At 37.4% G+C, this 23,796-nt stretch overlaps 1 protein-coding gene across 2 annotated transcripts in view; it reads left to right on the top strand.

The window, feature by feature from the left end:
• Positions 1 to 23,796, top strand: part of SLC12A8 (solute carrier family 12 member 8) — a 75,206-nt gene that overhangs the window by 14,684 nt on the left and 36,726 nt on the right. For both annotated transcript variants that reach the window (XM_081936391.1, XM_081936392.1), the window contains exons 5-6: positions 1,556 to 1,787; positions 19,180 to 19,293. In XM_081936391.1, the coding sequence (XP_081792517.1) occupies positions 1,556 to 1,787; positions 19,180 to 19,293 (346 nt within the window). The remainder of the gene's footprint in view (positions 1 to 1,555; positions 1,788 to 19,179; positions 19,294 to 23,796) is intronic.

Raw genomic sequence — 23,796 nt, 5'->3', positions numbered from 1 at the left:
GAGTGCTCGGTCAAGCTAGGACATAGTCTCACTAGTATGCCTTTTGGTAAATCATGGCAGCCTTTTTGAGGATAAGCAATCCTTATATGGTAGCCATTGCCATAGCATACTGTTAAAACTCCAAATGTAACCACCCACTCAAAAAATTGTGGTAGTCTAATACTTCATCTTTCTTCTATCAAAAAACCTAGATGAGGATACATTTTTACTCTGGTTTCCCATTCATACCACAGATGAAACCCATACTTGTTTAGTTTCAGCCGTCTTAGTCTATTTATTCTAATTTATTCTGAGGCCTTAATTACGTTCAGCACCGAGCATGAAATTAATACTCATCATAATATTTAAATGCAGAAACAGTTCTTATTAGTGCCACCCATTGCTTACTATATGACTAACAATTTTAAAAAATGACAAAAGTTTATGCAAGATGTGACTCTTTACTAGAATATTGTTCACATGTATGCTGCTGTATTTATCTTTAAAAATGCCATTGGCGTAACTTGGGAAGTAGATTTATAGAGTTTAAGAATTTTAGGAAAATATTTTAGTGCCATAATTTAAATGTACTGCAGTAACCAAGAGGAAGAGTTGTCCATAGCATCATAATATTTTATGCATAGATATAATTAAAATATTCTGAAAACCATTCTACTTTATTAATTGGTACTTCCTAGTTTTGCAAGTGAATCAACCTGAGTCATCAACATCTGTCAAATATTACTACACCTAGGAAGTTATCAAGGAATGGGTTTTTCAGATTTTTGTTTAAAATAAGTTTTTGATTAGCCTTGGGTAGTTCATCCCCACTAGATGCCTTTGTATCATGACATATTGCGACATTTTTTTGCCTTTGTGGAACTGGAGTGGGTGTGACCTGTGTGTGTGTGATGCATCCGGCCCCTGGGCTGCCAGTTTGACATCCCTGGTTTACAACATTCAATGTTGTGAGTGATATTCAGTGAGAGAAATATTTTCTCAGTTTGTTTCAGTGCTTAGCCAGAGTCAACTTTCAGACTATATATACTATGTTCTCCAAGAGTATTGCTTTAAAAAAAAACCTTCTATATACCAAATGATTATTATTAAAAACTATCTATCTACTTACTGTTTGCTTCCTCTTCTTCCTACTGTACAAACAATATTTTGGATATTCCATTTGGGGATGAGGGTAAGAAGTCCATTTGACCATGGGTTGTATAAGTTGATAGAGGGATATACAATAGTTGAGTCAGAATCTGGAATTAATTTTTGTAGTTGTTATTAATGGCCAAGGCACACATCTCTTTCCTAAAGGGAAAAAATACAGATTTAGTTGACTTGTCTTGTTAACATTCTAGTTTTTATCCTTTCTCGGTGTTGTTATTAATAGAACCCACATTAGACCTTTGACCTCCCTGAGAATCTTGTATCCTCTTCTGAGTTTTCTCTTCCTAATGAAGTCTGAGTGGCAGAGCTTCCAAATAATATTTTTTTAGATAAAAAAATAAATAACATATTCATTATCCTCCAGTTCAAACAGTTTAGACTCTTCACAGATAAAAATGTTCTTCAGTGTGTTGCAGGTGCGATGTATATTACTGGATTTGCTGAATCCATCTCTGGCCTCCTGAACTTCACTAACATTTGGGCAATCAGAGGCATCTCCCTTGTAGTTCTACTGGCCTTGCTTGGAATTAACCTGGCTGGGGTGAAATGGATAATACGACTTCAGCTGCTACTTCTCTTTCTCCTGGCTGTTTCCACACTGGATTTTGTCATTGGATCTTTCACACACCTCAGTCCAGGTAACATTTTTCTGACTCTTCCAAATCAAGATAACCATCTTAATGGATGAATAAGTTTTTATCTACTTATCTGTTGATTAAATATGCTAATATGAAAAAGTATTTCTAAACCACAGTCTGCCTTTCTTTATGTTTACACAAGACATATCTTTTTATGGTCTCTCTCTCACACACACACAGAGGGAGGGAGGGAAGGAGAAAAAAAAAAAGAGAGAGAGATTGATTGATTTGCTTATGGTCTCCCTCTCACAATCACAAAGGAACACCTTTACAATAGACATTTTCCTATGCATTAGGTACATATGTTTATTATTTATTAAGTAATAATAAATAGCTTATTAGGCAAATATGTTTACCATCTTCAGGTTTTTTAAAATAACTGATTTTTTTAAATGTGCTGGGCAATTAATAAATATATTTTTGTAATCTTTAAAGTATTTTACAATTCAGTCTGACGTATTACTATATAGAAAGGAACCAAAATCAATTCACTTGAATTGAAGTGGCCATGCAATTAAGTAATGGAAGAAAATAACCAATTGAAGACTTCCTCCCTCCTAGCAATTTTGGATGAAATGATTATGTCTAAATACTCATAGTAAATTATTATGAGTTTCATTGGGTGTTTGAGAAATTTAGAGCTGAAGAAAATTATAAAACAGAATGACTCAGAAGGTTATTTAAACAGATACACCCATCCACAGCTGTTTTGGCCTAATAAAACTCAGGGCTGGATCTATCCAGACACTTCATCTGGTGACTTGCAAATTGTACCTATTCCATATTGCAACCTGTCTTCTTGGCTCTATTTTCTCCCCAAAAGTCACTTCACAATTGTTTTTTTCCTCATAACCTTTCCAAGCATTGTTGAGCACTGTATGTTTCAGAATCATAGTGTTCTAAGTTCTACTTATGAAAAACTAAAGGAAGCTGCATAGTACTTTTGTTGGCTGGGAATATGAGGCTGAGGAATTTTGTATAAGAAAAATAAGGTTGACAGAGTAAATGTGATTGTTTGATAAGATCAAGTCCACAAGTATTGGAGAAGGATATGTGGCTTCTAAAAGATCACAGAATAGTAATTGATTGCAAATTGAATATGAGGTAGCAATATGTGACTGTAAAGAATGGAAATATGATTTGGAAATGCATCAACTAAAGTGTAGATAGTTCTCGCTTAATGATGGTAATTGGACCAACACATGTTTTCAGTTTATAAACACACCATTTAAAAGAGACAATAAAAAACTAAAAAGGAAACAAAATGACTTGAACACTTGCTCTCCAGCATCCTACACCCAAATAAACAGGGATTAACATCAGATAAATAATCAAGCAGAAAACAATAATCAAAGAACTACATTCGCCAAGAAAACAACACTGCCAGGGCAAGTTACAATATATAGACAGCAAGCAAATCTTACACTCATTAGCATTGATGATGTTACCTAGTCAGATAGTGCAAGCAATCAAACCAGATTCACGGGGTACTGAGGATTCTAAAGTTTAATCCTGAGTCCACATATTATCTTTTATTGGAATGTAAAATATATCACTTTTGATGCAATATACCAGATCTAGACTGACATTGTTTCTAGTCTCAACTTAGGCTGTTCTGGGAGCATTTGACTTAGTAAATTTAAAGCTGGCTATTCCTCACTATCCAAAAAGCGGAGCATTATTTTTCAGCCTTTAGTTAAGCTGCTGCAAATTAGGTTATCATACATGGCAGTGTTTACCAACTTGAAAATCGTCCAGATTCAGAGAACTTCTTTCTAGGTAAATCCCCAACAATAGGATTTAATCCTCAGTAAATGTATATAGGCCATGAAAGACTGATTGCTTTAGTATCAGATTCACTGCTACAAATCTGTTTATACTTATGTGGCAATTTATTATTTATTCTAATCATACCAGTTCCATTTATGCAATTGGAATTTATTCCTCATCATGGTCAAGCAAAATGAAGAGGGACCATTTGTATATTTAAAGAGGCATATTCTGTAAAACATATCACAACTATATATACAGTTTTTAATTATTAAATTCAAACATGTAAAAGTAAATGTAGTTACACAACTAAACAGAAGGTGTCACTTTATCTTCAAATTCTTTTACCTCAGCTTTTTAAGGGTGAAATGTTCTTTCTTTCTTGGCTTTGCATTCATGTATTATCTACACCGATATAAAAATCTAAAAACTAGGACAGGAAGATGAGTCACTTGCAAATATTCTAATCTCTTTATCTGGAGAGACTTTTTAACAATGCATATGTTGTGATTCAACTCAGGAGAAAATCTCAATGGCATCATAGCCTGGAACACGTAGTTTAGAATTACCTAACACTTGTTTACAGTTTGTAAAAGGCAGCTGAGGTATTTGCTTCGTTGGGTAGTAACCTTAAGCATTTTTAATGAATAAGGCCCACTGAGCACAGTTAGACTTATTTTTGGATAAATAAAGATTATGTTCTCCTATGAGAGCATAACTGAAATCTCTTTGCCAATGTAAGGTCACTTAATATTGACTACATATATCCTTAAGATCATTTATTGCTCAATTTACCAAATTTAAATTCAGAATACATATCTGCAACTAATTTTCATCCTAGAACTTTTGAAAGTAGCTCTGAGACCAAAATGCTGCAGTGTATTCCCACAGGATCCATTTCCTTTTTGCTTGCTTGCTTTTTGTCTTCTTGTTAAATACATTTGGTTATTTCTTGTGCTTCTCAACTGCAGTTAGAATTTTTAATAAGTCTTGATTATCATTATGCTCTGCACAGGATTTAGTCCTAAATGGTAGATTGCAGAAAGGATGTCCAGAGGACTGCACCAAGTTCTTTTTAAGTTGGTACAGAACCCCTCCAGCGAGTATGATGTACCTGGAATGTACATAAGTTATAAGTTCAAGGAGTTTGAGCCTCAGTTTTATTTGGCTGAAGAATGGAAAATTATGAAAAAAGGGCTGATTTCTTCTACTGCTGCAACTATTACAGCTATGATTTGGCTATGTTAGTTAAAAGCATTCTCTTAAAAAAATAATTCTGAAAAGCATCCTTAAACCAGAAACTAAGAATGCCACGTGCATTGTAAGCTGAAACTAAGCCAAAGAATAAGTAGGTAATACAATAGAACAAAGCAACATTATGCAACATTTCCTTATGCAACATTTACATTTTTGAAAACTGGCAATATAGCACCACCAAAAGTGACAGTCTCTGTGTTAAACATTTCTAGTGTGTTAAGCCACTGTAAACAAGAAGATGCTTATGATGCTTTCCACATAATTTCATGGACTAAATAGCCTTTTAATTTGCCTTTGATCAGGATGTAGGCAGTGATTATTGGCTGATTGTCTAAAATTTCATTTTTTAAAACATGAGATTCTATTGTAATTCATAGATCCTTTCTTCCTCCCATTCAAAGTATTCTTTCTCTACTGTTCCTAAACTATGATTCGGGAAGTCCTGAAATACCACAAACATCCTCTATGTGGTATCTAGATATTGATTTTCAGATACCTCATATAAAATACTCTTCATGGGTATTTGAAAACATTCTTAAGAAATTGGAGTTACGTACATATTAATGAAAGGGTGACCTTACCTTTTCTCTCTCTGTCATTTGAATGTCAAAGGTATTAAACATATATAGACTTTTTAGAAAAAGATCTTGATCAAATGTGCAAGAAATGTTAAAAAAATATCAGAAACCAATGCAAGAGAAAAGTTTGTGATATACAGTTTGAGTGATTGCTATAAAGCAGTAAAATTTTGTCCTCTCTCCCCATGTTGTTATTCTTGGGCTTTTAATTCTTTGCAGTAGAGGAAAATTTCTTCTAAGAACCTTGAATATGTAATTAGGCATATTACATATGAATGTAATTGATCAATAATGCTTGTTTTAAGAAAAAATTGCATTGTGGCTTATGTGGTAATACTAATAAAAAGTATTAAGGGAGGAAGATGGGTGGTTAGGAAGTGTTATATATAAATAAATAAATAAATAAATTGCAGTGTTCTTTAGAAAGATAAAACCCTCTGTAGCTGTACCTGATAATCAGGTTATATCTAAGGCACAAAGAAATGTGGTAGATTAAAATTATTCACCCTAAAACAATCATGTTGTAGTATTGCCTTTAATCTTCATATGTCAAAAAGCACACAAACTTGTACACATCCTCTTTATAGAACTCAAATGAAATTCGCTACGTGATTAGGCTTGGGTGGAGTTTCCTAGCTGTATCACTCCCATTTCCCCAAACACAACACACACACAGACACACACACATCAGTATTATCCCAGATTCAGTCACTTCCTTCCCTTTGCTGATTTTTATTTTTAGAAGTTGAAGTCAAGCACATATTTTTTCATTGTAGGATTATTCTCTGATGGGTTCTCCCTGGCTCCCTATAAAAGTTCCTCAGTCTCAAAACCTTTGTAGCTTTAGAGATCTAGAATTAAATGATTCTCGTTGTAAGGCATGTTAGAGTAAATACAGATCTCCACACAGCTACCTTCTTGGTCCATTTCAAAACAAAACATCTACTGAGTTGGCTTTAATGTTCATTTAGCATGATAGGTGAACCCAATAGTTGTGGATTGTAAGCCATGATTTGCTGTTTAGTGATAGGTCTGACTCGGACTGCTATATCTTGAAACGATGGCATGGCTATTCCATAGAATAAATAGGAAAGAATTGAGATCATGTCTTGGGATATGTACATTTTTCAATACATTGTGTGGGGAACGTACTGGTGATTCTTCCAGATCTTGTTGGATAACATTTTGCAGGAGGACGACTTTGTGTCCCAGGCTTTAAATGTTAACATTTTTCGCTCATTGTTACTTCTTTTTTCAGTGGGTTCAGATTTGGAGGAGCATAAGAACACAAGTCCACCCCGGTTCGTAACCCTGAATGAGTGGTGCAACAACCCTTAGGAGACAGTTCTTTATTATCTTCCTGCAGACCTTTTATACATAATACATAACTTTATGATCCTTACTTTCAATATGTTATAAGCCTCTCTGAAACATTTAGTCATCAAAAGTTCATCCTTGGTGCATTGGGTAGTTGTGAAGTGCTCACAAGAGACTTTGTTGGTTTTGCTGTTTATATTTTGTGTCAGCTGCTGTGATTGCTAGAGTGACTATGTTTAGGTGCAGACTCTGTTATTGGATGCTGCACACTTTAACAACTTTCCTCGTGTTTTTAGCTGTAAGGTAGTCTGGTTTTGGAAAAGCAGCAACTAGAAGTGGGACAAAAATAAAAATAAATGGAAGAATTTAGATATTCTCCTGAATAAGGGTTGGACCTGGGAAAGCAAATTTTGAAAGCTCCAGGGCTTTCTTTTCCAGCAGTGGTTATGACCTTGTAATAGTTACCAGCAGCAGCAAAAATCAAGCCCATTCCCCAGATTAAGTGAATTTCTGGAGAATATTGAATTTGTGCAAACAGCAAGTGTAGGATATTTGTTTCAACAGTACTTCAGTTAAGCTGTTTGAAGGTTACGCTTGAAAAGGAAGACAGAGAAAAAATAGAAAAGTTTCTGCAGAAAACAGCATGGTGAATTTGAGCCATGTTCCTTATAAAGATAGGCTCATACACTGCTTAAAAAAAAAGAAATTTCTTTTAAGTCATAGAGATAAAGCAAAGTTTAAATTCTTCTGCCTAAAAGAAGGAGTTTTCTATAAAAGGAACAACATTCTTCACAAATAGATGCAATTTCTCTTCTACATAACTTGGCGTAGCTTTATATACGTATTTGATCATCCTAAGCCAGGGGTGTCAAACGTGGTCCGTGGGCCAGATGCCTCACACACTGATCACCCTACCCTCATTTTAGTGAAGGGGGGGAAAGTCACGATACGTCACGTGACGGTGCGAGTTTGACACCCCTGTCTTAAGCAAACTGTTTCATATTTATACTTAAAAGAACACGAGACTTTTTAAAATTAAGGCTCATTCTATCATTCTTGGAAACCGTTTTATATGCCTTGTTCTTCTCATGATGTTCACATAATTTGACACTATTTGACTTCTTCACAAAGATAGGGTAGCTCACATCTACTCACAAATCACCTACATGGGGCTCCCCTTGAGATGCACCCGAAGACTACAGCTAGTTCAGAATGCGGTCGCGCGGGCTATCATGGGAGGAACAAGATACTCCCATATAACACCACTCCTGCGCGAGCTGCACTGGCTACCTGTGGTTTTTCGGGTGCGTTTCAAGGTGTTGGTTACTATCTTTAAAGCGCTCCATGGCATGGGGCCTAGTTACCTGCGGGATCGCATCTCACCCCACACATCTCTACGACCTATCCGCTCTCACAGGGAGGGACTCCTCCAGGTGCCATCCGCCAAGCAGTGCCAACGGGTGGCGCCTAGGAGTAGAGCCTTCTCTGTTATGGGCCCAACCCTCTGAAATGACCTCCCCTCCGATATTAGAACTATTAACGACCTCCACTCCTTCCGACAGAAGCTTAAGACCCACCTGTTCCAATTAGCTGGCTTAGCCGATTTATAGCTCCATCTTTCACCTCCTGGCAAACATTTTATCGTGGAATTTTTAAGGGAATTTTAATCTTATTTGTATTTTAATTAAATATGGTACAGTATATTTTCTACCTCCTCCGTCTACGTCTATGTCTATGTTTATGTATATGTATTCTATTTTGATATGTATATGGTTTTTAATAATGACTGTACACCGCCCCGAGTCCTGTTTAGGAGAGGGCGCGGTTTAGAAATAAAAGCTTGATTGATTGATTGATTGACCTGTGTAGCTCTGATCCCAAACTGGCCTCTAGGTCATGGGTGTCAAACCCGTGGCGTCACGTTGCTGTCACATGACATTTCATTATGTTTTTCCCCTTCATGGAGCTGGGGTGGACGTGTCTTGTATGTAACGCATCTCACCTGCAGGCTGCCAGTTTGACACTCCTGCAGAGTCTAGCTTAAGCCCCAAGTTAACCAGAACTATCAAATGGTTTATTCCCCACTGGCTAATATCAATGGAGAGGCAACAAACCCAGAAGAATTCACCTTACAGTTTCTTGTCCTGCATTAAAACTACTGTTACTGTGGCAGAAAAGAGATCGATAATCAGGGCCACAAATTTTATTCCAGCATATTTTTGTATTGTTTTAAGGATTAGTAGATTGCATGTTAACTCACCCACCTGGATGTATCCAGCAGTTCATAACTGGAGCTACATTAATATCTCCTTCTTGGTCTAAATGTTATCTGGTTTACCATTACGAGAATCCATACTACGATTGCTTATTTGTGTCTCAGTACATTGGGTGAAAATTAAATATTCCGAATGGTCACTTGGAAAGTATGATTAACTTATATAAAGTCAGCTAATTGTAATGTATTCAGTTAACTGCAATAAAAATCACAGACATAGTGTGACCTGTGAATCCAGTCACTGGCCAAGTGATTGGAAGGACATTTTTGGAACTCTGGGTAATAATTGGCTGAATGTCCTTGTGTCTGAAAGTGGCATGTTGAACTGACCCCCCAAAGGTTTAAATATTGTCCTGGGAATCAACACATAAAAGTTAAGTTCTAGTGGTAAGAAGAAGAAAAGGAGAGCTGGTATAACGAGTGTTCTACAGCAATGAGGAAAATAACATTAAGAGATGGGAATAAGTTTTGGAAAGTTCATGGTTATAAAGAAAGCCATCTACGGATACAAATCAAGAAATGAGACTGTTTTATGTTTGCATAGGTCAATTTGAAATAATCAGGAGACTCTTTCATTCTAAACTTATTATGAGGTTTTCTAAAAGCTGATAATTATTTGTCATAATGACCAGCTGTCTGCAAGGAGTGTAAATCCTTCCATTCCCCACCATCCAGTCAGAGCTGAAGAAGCTTCTTGGATGAGAAGCGAAACTTCTTCAAAGAAAAGCGAGAATATCCAGTTGCCTCTTTAAAAAGCACCTTTGGGACAACCATGACCTGGATAGACAGCTATGGGGCAAAATACGCTAACATTGTAAACTGCTCAGAGAATGCTGTAAACTACTATTGAGCAACATATAAGTCTAAGTGCTATTGCTATTCTGCTTAAATGCATCTGGAAATGGGTGCTACAAAATTATCGACTCCAACCAGCAGCAGAATTTCCACCCAACGACTGTATAAAGTAGACACTATGGGTGAACAGATCAGGAGATTGCTAATGTGATCTTTTATTTATGAAAACCCACCCTGCTTGCTTCCACCCACATTTTTCCAATTATAGTGCATTGAATTGATGTGACATCACTCTTGACCATAGGCCAGTCTATTCAACAGTCTGGCTAAGAAATTTGTTAACTGGTTACCTGCCAATAAGTCTGGAGTCCGATTTGTAATGCAGACTATTTTTTTTAAAATGATAACATTGTTGGGGGGGCTTACAACAACGGGACTAGGAAAACCTGCAGAATGTCTGGAGTAGAAAGTTCAAAGAAAGATTGAAAAAAACCCTGATTACCTATTTATGAGGTAGCAGGGATGAAAGTGGAGAATTAATGAGTGTAATTTACCAGCATCATACTGTAACATATGTTTGGCTGGCCAAAATATTAAAATGTGACGTATCGTTCTCATTACTACTACTAATTAGCCTTGTCTATCATTTTGCTTTTTGATCTTGTTACAGTAGCTGTAATCAAAAGCAAAAATGGGAATTGCAGCGTCTGTGAAATTTCATGGGCTGCATAATTGGAAATCAAGGCAAATCATAATTCACAAAACTTGCTGGATTAAACTGGTGCTGCTAAGTGAACTTCTACTGGTTAAGTTGAATGTATAATAGACCTTTAAATTATCTATGGTTACCCAAAGCTTGTGCAAATGGCCATAATGTTTTTCTGATTGGCAGCTGTGGAGTGCTATTATCCAGTGAGTGCTGGAGCCAGCAGAAAATGAACTAGAAGCAAAGTTGCTGTCTGCACAAGAAGAGAGGTGGGGATGGAGAAGAGGAGGAGGGGATCCCTCTTCACATGTTGCTCGATTCTATACGTATACATTCTTTCATTCAGAATGAAAGAAACTTCACAGTGATTGATTGATTGATTGTGTTGAACAAAAGGATCGTGCCAAGATAGCAGCTGGGACAGGTAGTGGAAACGGGTAACCATAGTCTTTAAATGCTAGTATCAAAAACTTAAATTGGGCTCTGGACTTAATAGGGAGCCAGGTTAAATTCTTTCCGAAGTAAGGAAAATAAGGGACGTCCAGAGAAACGTATACTGCAAAGTACCAGACCAAGGTAAGATGGACAAGGGATGGCATGCTTCTTTCCCTGTCTCTAGTTTTCTTAGCACCAATAGGTTAGGTAAGAGAACTAATGACTTTGGGAGAGACTGACTCGCTCACCCACAAAATGGTCCTGAAAATCAAGAGGCCACTAACAGGAAAGAGGAATGTCTGCCTACCTGCAGCAATGTCAGGTGCCCAATAGAGCAGGTTGAGCCCCATGTGTACCTTCACCTTTATATGATGTACTTTAGACTGACAAGTTGGTATAGCTTGTGCTGGAAGATGTTGGAAAACTGGATCAGAAAAGGACAGCTAGTGAGTAAGACAACATTATGTTGTCCATGTCTTCTGAATTCATTTCCTGAAGTCTCACCAATTCAATGGTTAGCTGGTCTCTGGAAACAACAGACTTGTTTCTGTTTTTGTTGGATTTTGCTTTTACTTTTGTATGATTTTTGGGGTTTGTATTATTTTTGTGAGCTGTCAAAGAGTTATGGCTCAAGGATGGGAGGACATACAAGTCTTTTAAATGAATCAAGAAATAATGTACCTGTAACTTCCCTATCTTCCCTTGGGACCAGGTTCAGAGGATTCTGCTTTTGATCAATCATAGTTTATTATATCACCCAGTCACAGATCTGTGGTTAATCTTGAACATACAGTATTCCACAATGCTGTGCCTTTGGGCCCAGGGAGTGCTCTGATTTCAAATATGCTTATGAAGTTATTTCGAAGGGAACACTTCAGAGTGATGTTGTCATATGCCAAGGGACATCCTGAAAAAAAGATGCCAAAAGTGTGGACCAAAGCTCACTGAGAAGACGATGAAATAGCAAAGAAGAATGTTCAAGGGTCGGGATGAGTCTTAGTAAAAGTTTGTGTGGCCTACAAAGTGTCCCTATAGTTTGAACTCTGTAGAAAGAATTGAACCAGGGCCTGCTGGATCTGCCCAAGGAGATGGTAAAAGAGATGACACTACAGTAATCTCCTTTTCTGGAAAGGGAATACGGGAATGGGAACATAAATGAAGGGCAGTAGACTATCGTGCAGTGTGTAGAGGTTCCCCTGGAGGAATTACTAAATCAGATTAGGATACAACAGATGAATCCCATTGCTGCATCATTCTTTAGTACAAAGCTTGTGTAATTACTATATAAATATATGAGAAATATATGTATAATAGCTTGCCATATCTCCTCATTTGAAAGATGTGTCTATGTATCACATCATTGACTCAGTGCAATATGTTTAAATTTCTGTTTCCCTTTTGTAAATCATACTGAAGAAATACATTTCATGTAGAAATGGGATTTGACTTGATGGAAAGGTGGGAACTCAATGTCCTCTCTTATAGAAGAATTTGGGAGGTTCAAAGGATGTGGAATGAGATAGCTAAGTCTATTAGGGAAAAAAAGACTTTGGTCATAGGATGGGAGTTGTCCAGTTAACTAAGCTGGGCAAACAATATCTTTAAAGCTCCTTATCGTTCTCAAGCTATGACCTTCTACATCACACTGATCAAATAGCTGGCATTTAAGTCTTCTTTCATTTGTTTTGATTAAACTTTTATCTCTTTCTGTATTTGTGAAATTTTCCATCTGTACTGCCCTGTGATTAGACTTTTAAAAGTTTTGTTCCTTTCCGGTTTTACTTCTTTGTACTTTTTTATTACTACATTTCCCCATCCAACTTTTCCCCTCCTCCAAATTCAGTACTACAAACTCCACATTCTTTTTCAATGCAATGTGGACTGTTCCTTTCCCTCCCTTTGCAATTTCACAAAAAGAAACACAAAATCTGTGTAATAGCATGCTATTCTAGAATCCATCGAGTAGCTACATTTGATTCCAAATGTAATAAAGCTTCCCTTGACTCAGTCAAGGAAATATGTGGACAAATCTATAGGCATGAAATCTTATTTCATAATTGTGCTAGGGGTTCAATTCTCTTTGCGGTATGATACTGGTTGTGGTGGGCTCATGCTTCCTGCCATGGGAATAGCAAACCAGTTGGCAAATGCAGTGTTCTGTGCAACAAAATTGTGAATGGATTTCTCTAATTTCTCTAAACAGTACAATCTAGTAGCAATGTGGAAACGTTTAGTTCCTTAACTCCTGTCCATCATCCCTAGGTGTATGTGCTATTGACTCCATGCTTCCACCATATTTACAACTCAAAGTAATACTACTGCCCACCCTTCTGTGTGTCTAATAGTTCTTTATACATAGCAACAGCAGGAAGGCAGGGTAGTTTCAGGGGTCTACAGATAATGTAGGAAAGGCGGAACAGTCCAGAGCATGTGGATCATGATTAGATTTGCCCACAAACTGTCTTCAGCTTTTCTAAAAGCTTTATTATCCTGGAAACCTATGGCATAATGCACAGATATTGTCATAGCTTAGTGATAGCAACAACAGATATGCCTTCAAACAAAACTCAACTCCCAGGATCCATCCCTCTTTATAGTTTCATCTGTCTCTTAATTGATGATTACTTTGCATGGAACATAGTAATTGCCTCCTCTTGTCTTCTCAATACTTTAAATTTCTTTGCTGCTCATCTCACCATTCAAAGCAACTCAATAACGGAAAGATTGCCTCTTTCACTCTATCGATGGTGTTTTCATCTATCTTTCCCCTTTACAAGTAACTGCAATGATATGAACTGAGGGTTGGAAAACTGTTGAATGAAAGGACTTATTACATATTAAAAAAGAAATGAATCATAGAAGAGAAATGTAGCCTTGCTAGCAGCCATACTTTTTATGTAATATTTAGTTGGATAAGCCAATTAAAATAAATGAAATATTCTTAATTTGCTGATACCAAATTAGAACTGTGGAAATACTGAATTCTGTAACTCATAACATGTATAATCACATCCATTCTACTCCAGCCAAACATAAGTTGGATTCACACATGCTACCTTGTAATGTGGCTTGGTTGCTTTTGGTTTAGTATGAATTGTGGTTTGTAAAGTCCGTTTGATGACTTAAAACAATATATTGAACAGTAACTGAGTTGTTGCAAAGAAACAAGATTGTGACCCCAATCTCCATCAACTGTCAGTAGCTCTTGAGAACTTAGATGTCTTTCCTGCCTTGCCTGAAGACATATGCATAGGATTTAGCTTGGGTGCTTTTGCAGGTAAGCACATGCTCTCTCAATGAAAGATGTCCTTTCTCCTAAGGGTTAACTTTGCTTTCTTTTAATGGAAACCATAATTGGAACTCTATCCTTGTCTGCCTAAAGTGAATATAGGATTGCAGTCTGATATTATTGGGATGCTTTCGTTCTGTGCTCAGCCTAGTTTTTGTGCTTGTGAAAAACAGTCATTAACAAGTAGAGGGCACATCCACAACATTGCCTGTACTAAATTAAGATGCAGCAACATTGTGTTTCATTTTTACTCCATTGGGATTGTGTACAGTACAGAGATTGTTTTCCCTTTGAACTGCAAGCCGTAGTTGGAGCTGAGATGCTCCTGGAAAAGGCTGCAAATAATTGCCTCTCTGGATATAAATAATGCAGGAACAACCTCCAAAGCCAACTGTATCCCATTTTCTCTGACACTGGCAGAAACTGAGATGGCCATGAAGTACCTTCCCCCTGAAATGCAGCTTTAGCTACTCTGGGGGTGTATTTTTTGCTGGGGGTGGGGAGGTTGGCTTTAAATGGGAAGACTTGGGAAATCCAGTCACAATCAGCAAACAGTAACTTGGAAGGAAAAAATAGTCAGTACTTCAGAAGGGTGGAGATTTCCTTTTGGGTAAACACATCATTCATCTGAGGGAGCACATTCTTTTTCATCAATAGATAAGGCGGCTGAATTGCTATTCTCACGGCTCGGCCTTGTTAGATTGTTATAAGCCATTTTAGCAAAACTGCGCGTTTTCTTTTGCTCGGCTTGGCCTCTGGAATTCAGAACCAATACTGTACTAATTGAATAATTCACTGGGTTGAATACTGTACCGAAGTGAACAATAAGAGAAGCCTTCACTCTGCACTCTCTTTCAAAATTCTGCCTCTTACGACAAATAAATTACAGTGCTGTATCTGTGCACAGAACTGGCAATCTTGCATTCTTGTTAATGGGGGTTTTGTATTTAATGTGCCATGTTGTAATAATCATTTTCTGCTTATAAGCACCCCCAGAAACATCTGGTTGAAGATGTAGAACAGGAAAAAAAGTATAAGATGAGCCTTGGTTTGATCTATTGATTGTGCTTTTATGTACAGTATCATCTTTTGTATCATCTTTTCCCTGGAGATTTGTCCAAAACCATAAAAGTAGCACTTTGGGGTTGCTTTGTAAAGAGTTGAAATTATACTGCTGAATAGCATAAAATAAATCCACTATGATGCATACTGAATGCCAGCTTTAATTGAAATCCCTTCATCTTGGCATCTGAAAACATTTAAAGTTTGAGCCAGGTATTTCTCCTTCAGTCTCTGGAATTTTGATTTAAGCTCCTATTTTTACAGCCCCCCTTTTTGTTTTAACATTTTCCCACCCCACAAGCTCCCATTATAAGAACAGCTTGGCATGGTGATAATCCTTTCAGAATATTTTCAGTGTTGTGTTATTAGGTTTCGCACTATGGCCCCAGTGCCAAGATTTGCAAAGCTTTAACTTTTGAACTGGCTTTATCTTGAATTCAACCCAAAACTTGAGTAATCTGTGATGAAGTCCAGCTTTCACAGAACTTACCGTGGTGGATATCTTTGTTCCAGTTACATAACAGCTCTCCCCATATAACCATTGCTCATTGGCAGTGATTTCACCTCTTGAGTAATTTTCCAAGTTCTCAAATCAGTAGACAGAAATCTCATACTTTCCCAAAGTTTGGAGATCTGACCTATTCTGCAAAATGCTAAACCTTTCTAAAATTTTAAAACACAACATTTCCCCCCCTCCCTCACATACGGGTTCTTAAATATGTGCAAAAACAAATCTTACCTCCAGTAAGATTTAGAGAACGAATAGGAAGTTCCTCTATTTATTTAAGAAAGCTAGTGGGGATTATGGATGTTTATTTCTCATTGCTTGTGTTCTTTTTAATGAAACCCATCATGCTCTTGATTTGGGATGTGATGACTTCTGTGGGATAAAATATGGTTGTTCTGCATATTTTATCAAGAGGAGGTATGATCATAATAATTTTGCCCAGGGAGCTAAAAATAAAGTTTTACTGTGTTTGCCTTCTTCAAGCTTCACAAATGAATAATAGTCACTATGCCTCAGGTTCCATGACTCAGTAATCATTATTCAAGACAATAGGAACAATTTTGTTTTTTGTTTTTGCAATGTCTAACAATGGAGATAGAAATGATCCCTGTGATTCTCTTGACCTCTGCCAGATATCAACAGGCCCAGACAACTGAGGCCAACTTTACTTGGATAGGAAAGTAATGGTATCGCCCAAACATCTTCGCCATTAGAAGAACTTTCCCTAAGGTGATAAAGATTGGAAATTCTATTTCAGCAGTATCTGAACTCCAGAATCTCCACTTCCCTTTTCTAAATATATAATTTTACTGCTATGTTTCATTTAAAATGTTGTGTTAAATATCTCTGGCATAGTACATGTGGGTTTCTTTCCAACCCTTTCATCTAATCACACAGTTCAAAAAGATTTAAGCATCATTTGGTCCAACCCTCTGCTCAATGTAGAATCTGCTAAAGCATTTGGGGCAGATAAATATCCAGCCTGTATTTGAGGTTTTCCAGTGAATATATCATTTCAAGGAACAATCTATTCCTCTAGTTCAGTGTTTCTCAAACTTGGCGACTTTAAGTCCTGTGGACTTCAATTCCCAGAATTCCCCAGCCAGCATAGCTGGCTGGGGGATTCTGGGAGTTGAAGTCCACAGGACTTAAAGTCGCCAAGTTTGAGAAACACTGCTCTAGTTGATACAGTAGCTCCTGTCGTTTGTAAATTGCTCCTAATATCTAACCTGACTCTATTTCCCTGCAGTTTCAACAGAGAACTGTTGATCATACCTTCCAGAACAAGGGAGAACAAATCCGCTCACCTCCCTATGTGACAATCCTTTAGCTTTCTGAAGACTATTAATAATTATTCCATCAATCTCTTCTTTTGCAAGCAAAACATTGATTAACTATGTATTTTCAAGTCATTTTCAACCCCTAGCAACCAAATAGATCCCCCCCAAAAGCTAAACATATCAGTTTCTTTCATTGTTCCCCAAAATACCCTGGCTTCTGGTCCTCTCACCAATTCGGTATACCTCCTCTCAGCTCATTCCAGTTTATTGATGCTGTTTTTAGGCTACAGAACTGAACTGATGTAACTGATGTAATAGAACTGATGTAATATTCCCAATAAAGGCAGAACTGAATGGAACAAGAATTTCTGCTGATGTGGAGTCTATGGCCTTGCTAGTACATGCCAAATTGTGTTTGCCTGCTTAAGAGTCGCATTGCACTCTTGCCTCATGTTTAACTTGTGATCAACTAGAACTGGGGTTTGAAACTTTCAACCAGGAAATGTAACCAGATCTTTTGATTAGTAGGAGTGGGGTTTTGAACATCAGCTGACAAGCTTTATCCTTTCCATTGTATCGTAGGTTTTAAATTAGAAAGGTTAGAAACTTTTCAAGGGATTAGGGGAGGAGAAAAAACTTCTACACAGGATTTCTCTCCCCCCCTCCCCCATTCTTATTCCCTTGCAATAAGGTTGTTTTTGGTCCCCATAACTCTGCGGAAACTATTCCAGTCCTTGAGGAACCCAGCTGAAGGAACCCTACACTAGAACAATCACACTATACCACAACATACCCCATCCCCGCACCATTCAATAAATGTACCTTTCCTTCCCCTACTCCCAAATGTGGGACTTGACATTTCTCCCAGTTAAATTTCATCCTGTTTTTTTCAGCCCATCATTCAAGCCTGTTTAGAACGTATTGAATCTTCTCATTCTTTTCTGAAGAACCTGTCCTATTCCTCCTCGTTTCTTGGCAGCTGCAGGTTGGATAAATATTCCCTCAGTCTTTTCATACAGGTCACTAACAAAAAAGTTAAATAGCATATCTCTGTGACATCAGAGCTATTTTCCAAGGCAATGGGGAGCTATTTGTTAATAACCACTGGAGGTGTTTGTTCAGCCAATTAGACAGTTTTCCTATTACTCTAAAACATTGTGTTCCAGAAGCCTGATAGATGTCCTATAATTCAGTGTAAGACCTAATGTTCTTTGAAGATTAGGAATGATGCTGTTGACTTCAAGTGAGCTTATGGGAAATGGGCCATTTTCAAAGACGTGTAAAGACTAAAAATAAGAACAGGCATAGGGAATGAAGAGAGTAGAGATAAAAACTGCAATGTGCATCTCTTTTATGCTGAACAAGCTAGACTTTATATATCTTCACACTGTGTTATACAATTAAAAAACCTTCATCTAAACCAGGTTATTTAACAATAACATGCAGCAAGAAATGTATGTACAATCTGAATTTCTAAACAGTTCACCAAGTTTTCAAGTTATAGAAAAGTGAATTCTTTGGAGTGTTTTATATATAGGTAGTCCTTAATCTAAGTCCACAGTTGGGACCAGCATTTCTATTTATAAGCAAGGTGGTTGTTAAGTGACTCTTGACAAATTTTACAATTTTTTTGCCATGATAGTTAAACAAATCATTACTGTTGTTAAGTGTAACAAATGGTCATTAAGAGAATCCAACTTTCCCAATGACTTCGCTTGTTGGAAGTGGCTGGGAAAGTCATAAAGGATGATCATGTGACCCCAGAACATGACAACCATTGTAAATACATGGTGGTTGCCAACCACCCAAACTTTGATCAAGCGATGGTGGAGATGCTGTGATGGTCATAAGTATGAGGACCAATAATAAGTCACCCTTTTTATTGTTGTTTTAACTTTAAACAGTTGGTAAATGAGTGATTATAAATTGACAGAAAAGGTTATCTTTCAGTGAACTCTTAATCACTTTTTTTCAATCTTCTAAGTGCAGAATATCCTATTAATTTCCAAACTACTAGTCTATGACAATAATTTCCTTTTGAATGTGCTTTTAGGGGAATTAAAACATTAGAACAGCTTGTGATGCTAATGTTGTGCTTGCCTCCATTTTTATACCCACAGAATATGGATTCATTGGCTATTCAGAGGAGCTTCTATTGAACAACACACTGCCAGACTACAATCCAGGGGAATCTTTCTTCACTGTCTTTGGTGTCTTCTTCCCAGCTGCCACAGGTACCATGGAATTTGATGGGAGTTTTAGAGGATGTACTGCAAAATTTTGAAAGAACCCGAACTTGGCCATCTAGTTTAGCATTCATTATCCTACACTGAGCAAAGAATGCATTTAGGAAATTCTCAAAGGTGCTGAGAAGAATAACTGTGTTTGTACAATACCTACTTCTCCAAGAACAGAATATTCTGGAGAAAGCTGAAATGTTCTGCCCTTCATTTGGACTGCAACAGTCCACGTTGTCCAACTATTCCAGAGGTGGTCCAGCAGCTAAGAGAGAATAAGTAGTAGACTAAATCCACAATCTTCTTTTCTACTTTCTGGGGCCGGAATAATTGAAACTCTTCCCACAAACTCGAAACAGATAATCCCACTACAACCTACATCGATTCTGCAATAACATCTTACCTAATTTGAGGCAGATATGAACATAAAATGTTTCTACCACATTTATTCAATAGGTGTATATTTAGTGTGTACTTTAATTGGGGTTTGGTTGTACTTTCCTCAAGATTTACTACACATGTATTGTAACCATTTGATTCAATGCCCAGATTCATCAGCAAACAGTGGGCATTACAGGCTTCCCATAACCACAGAGGGCTCTTGGAAATTCTAGAATTTGTGCTACTTGCCATATGCTAAACAAACTTGCCAAATGCTAAATTTGCCATATGCTAAACAAACAAAGTGCTCCTTCTTATCTTACGGTTTGGCAAGTGCCTCAATAGATTTGGAATGCATTAAATCTGGAAAATCTCCCAGAGTATTCAAGAATGCCTTAGATCCATGATGGCAAACCTATGGCATGCATGCCAGAAGTGGCATGCAGAGTCCTCTCTGTGGGCACGCGCACCATCATCAGCTGCTCTTCTGGTTTACGGCGCACATTTTAGTTGGTCTTCGTGGGCACTGGAGCACCCAGAAACGCCCCAAAAATAGGCATGTGCATGCCGGCCAGCTGGACTTCGGGTTTCCGGTACTCCAGTGTGCGCAAATGGACATACATGCACACATGTTCTGGTTTGGGTACTCAGTGCTGAAAAGGTTCGCCATCACTGCCTTAGATGCTGTAAGTCTCAAACCAATCCTTTCATCCTTGCAGAATAGATCAGCCTTGGCCCTTCTCAGGAAATGGGATTGTATATCTTCTCAAATTAACAAGAGATGGGAAATGCAGTGTTCCCACCTTTTTATCAGCTGATACATGAGATGCCAGTGTATGCTAACAGTTCAGCCTTAAATGATATCAGACAAGTTGCTAGCAGGATTCATATAGTACACCAAACATTAGTTTACTTAGCTGTGATTTGTTAAACAAATTGAATGCGGTTGGATTTGCCAAATATGCTAGATTAAAACCAAATAAGCAATAATTAAACCTTGATGCAATACCTAAACCCTCTCACTTTTTTCTACAATAGGCATTTTATTGGCTTACAGACTTTTAGAGGGCTGCTTTGGTACTTCTTGAAACAAAGCATCCTTTGTAGTTGCTTCATGGAACAGCACAGCTCCCTGCTTCTAAAGAATGACATGAAAGTGCTTTGTGGTTTTGTCTCATGTTGTTCTCCTTAAACATATTTTTATTTTGTTCAAAACAAGATTAAAAAACAAAATACAGAACTTAAAAAAATATCCAAAAGAAAAAAAAGACAAAAAACACAAAACAATTTTAAAAATTCATCAAACCACCCACCCCCAACACATACAAACATAATATCCCCCAATCAGCTGAATACTGATCAATAGATTACTAAAACATTAGTTCCCACCCCTTACAAAACAGGCACTCCCAAAATTTTTAATCTACTAAATCTATTTACAAATGGTTGGCCTGTCTTCTATAAGTTTCATGTTGCTCCCACGGCCTTCTCCAGAAAATCCAGGAGCCAGAAGAGACGTTCAGTGTGAAATGGTGTAAGAATATTCTAAAGCATGTGTGGAGAAACTGCTGTTTACTGGACATTCAGAGGAGGCTTTACCATCATGCAGAATGCTTCAGATGTAGGCCTACTGCCATTAAAGCAAGCTCACTTTACAAGGTTGCCAGAAAGATTTACTCAGGGAAAATATTTTGTGTTCAAACACTGTGATACATGAATATGCAGCTTCCTAAGCATGAATTCCCATTCTGAACCACACTGAAAAATGGTAATGGAAGATTTCTACCCTCTGGTTTGTGTGTTTAGTACCCATAGGTTCCGTTCGTTTTCCCCTTTGTTTTTTAATATCAGCATGAATCAGTGAATGATCTGGAGGCTGAGGGCCAGACTAGAAGCAGTCTTCACACATGCTTCTAGGCATCCGTACTAGCCACAATGACCCAAAAAAGTGTCAACATTTGAAAAATAAATTTGTAACCCCAATTACTCAGCGGATTGAACATCTCATATTTCTTGCAACTTATAAACAAGTTGTTTACAGACATAGAGTGAGGTTGTGTGGTGGTCACTTCGTTTTTAGAAGTAGACACAAAAAGGATCAGTTACTTTAAAAAAAGTAGCATGGCAGGAATGTTTCCCATGGATCTCTTGAAAGCTTTGTGCAAGCCTCATGTGTTGCTCAGAAGTCTTTTTTTTCCTACATATTATTTATCCTCTTTTAAATTTGCAAGCAGAAAATTTTCTCCAGTTGTTTAAACTAGAGGGGAGAAAGCATGTACTGTTTCTCTAGGTATGGAAGATAACAATTTGCCAAATGCAGGTTAAACCTTTGCTCTCTGGAGGCTGAACAAGAATATTAAAAACTCTTAGGTCTGTCCAAGCATCACAGTGTCAATCAGATGAGAGCTAAGAAAGTGCCTTTTTCCAAGGGACTAGTATCAGTTTCATGGAATGCTCTCTTCTCAGTGCTGTTCATAGATGTATTATTTTGCCATACTCTTTTCAGGTGTTCAGATTGTGTCTTGTAAGCAGCTCCCTTTGGGCAAAGTTCCTGAACACTGAGCCTCACATATATGTATGTAATATTCCATCATAGTACAGTCGGCCCTTGTTTAGCAATCAGAATTGGGACTGATGATTGATTGTTAAACGAAGTGGTCATTAAGTGAACCTGTGACTGTCTTTACAATCCTATCTCAGCTTTCCTTTGCTTTGCAAAGGAATGACCTGTAAAGGTCATAAACACAAGGACTGGGTGTAGAGTTACTTTGTCATCACTAATACAACTCCAAACAGTCACTGTCTGGTTGTCACTAAATGAGGACTACCTGTATTTAACTTAATATGCTTTAAACTGCCTCTCATTCATTCATTATATGCAGGTTGAACCCATGAAGCTTTTTTAAAAAAACAACTTCCTGTTGAGTCTCTGTGATGCGGCATGTAGGAGAAAAATTTCTAGAAGAGATAGGAGTGTTAACAACACCATTAAATTGATTATAAACTGATATTCTATAAGAATCCAGGCTCTGGATACTTCTGTATTCTGTGGAAAACTGGGGAAATAATGAAAGTTAAAAATGAAGCAGTCAAATAAAATGATCTTACATGAACTTCTCAGCTTAAGCCTCACTTAACGAACAAAAGCCTTAACCCTCCAAGCCTTGTGACGCTCTTATTTATAATCCCAAACAAGCATCAGAAACAAAGTTATCCAGTCTAATACAAAAGGATTCTTGCATTCCCTTCTCATACACATAATGTTGGTTTCCATCTGGCTTCTTTTTGATTAATAAGAAAACAAAAAGAAGCTTGCTAAATCAGACCACATCTAGTCTAGCATTCTGTGTCATGGAAGGGACAACTAAAGGAATTTGATAAATTTGCAAATCTAGATTTGTACTATTGTTTCTCTGCAATTAATACTTAAGACAGGCAGGCAGCTTAAGATTCAGCATCTAGGCATACCCAGCACTTCTATAAAATTATCCAATGTCCTTTTAAAAGTATCCAAATTACCTTTTATTACTTTGACTGCTGACTGAAACGCCGCAACTTAATCTTGAACTACGTGAGAATTTTTTTTTCTAACTCTTTAATCTCCTGTGTGTAGTTCTCCACCAAGTTCTTTCCTTCTCTTAGATTCCTGTTCCTATTCTAGATCCAGCATATTCTTTTGGACTGTTAGTAGAAAGTCAGTTTCCTCCTCTAAGTGTTTGTCCTATCTTTTGTTGTATACAGATTGTCTCTGTGTATTGATTTTGGCACCTGTAACCATGCTAGAATTGCAGGCCCATTCTGGTAGAGAGATGTTCCCTAAGGATAAGCTCTGGAACAAGTCTAAATGCTTGGAAGACTAAACCCCTGGTCCTTGCCACGCTTATGGAGCATGTAAAACATGTTCTGATTTATCCTCTTACCTTATTTTTTCTCTAGAATATTTTTTTTTCTAGCTGCTTTTGAGATAAATGATTCATGGCTTTCTTGCACCATTGAGAAAATATTTCAGACATATGGCCTTGTGAGTTTTTCTTACAGGATTATCTTAAAAAAACTGAGTGCAAAATAAAATAGTTGGCTTATCCCCAATGCACATTACAATGCATTTTAATAGATATC

Source organism: Natrix helvetica (assembly GCF_964273705.1).
Source record: "Natrix helvetica genome assembly, chromosome: 1".
Lineage (NCBI taxonomy): Eukaryota > Metazoa > Chordata > Lepidosauria > Squamata > Natricidae > Natrix > Natrix helvetica.
The sequence above is the reverse complement of the archived record's forward strand: the minus strand, read 5'-3'. Positions and strand labels throughout refer to the sequence as shown.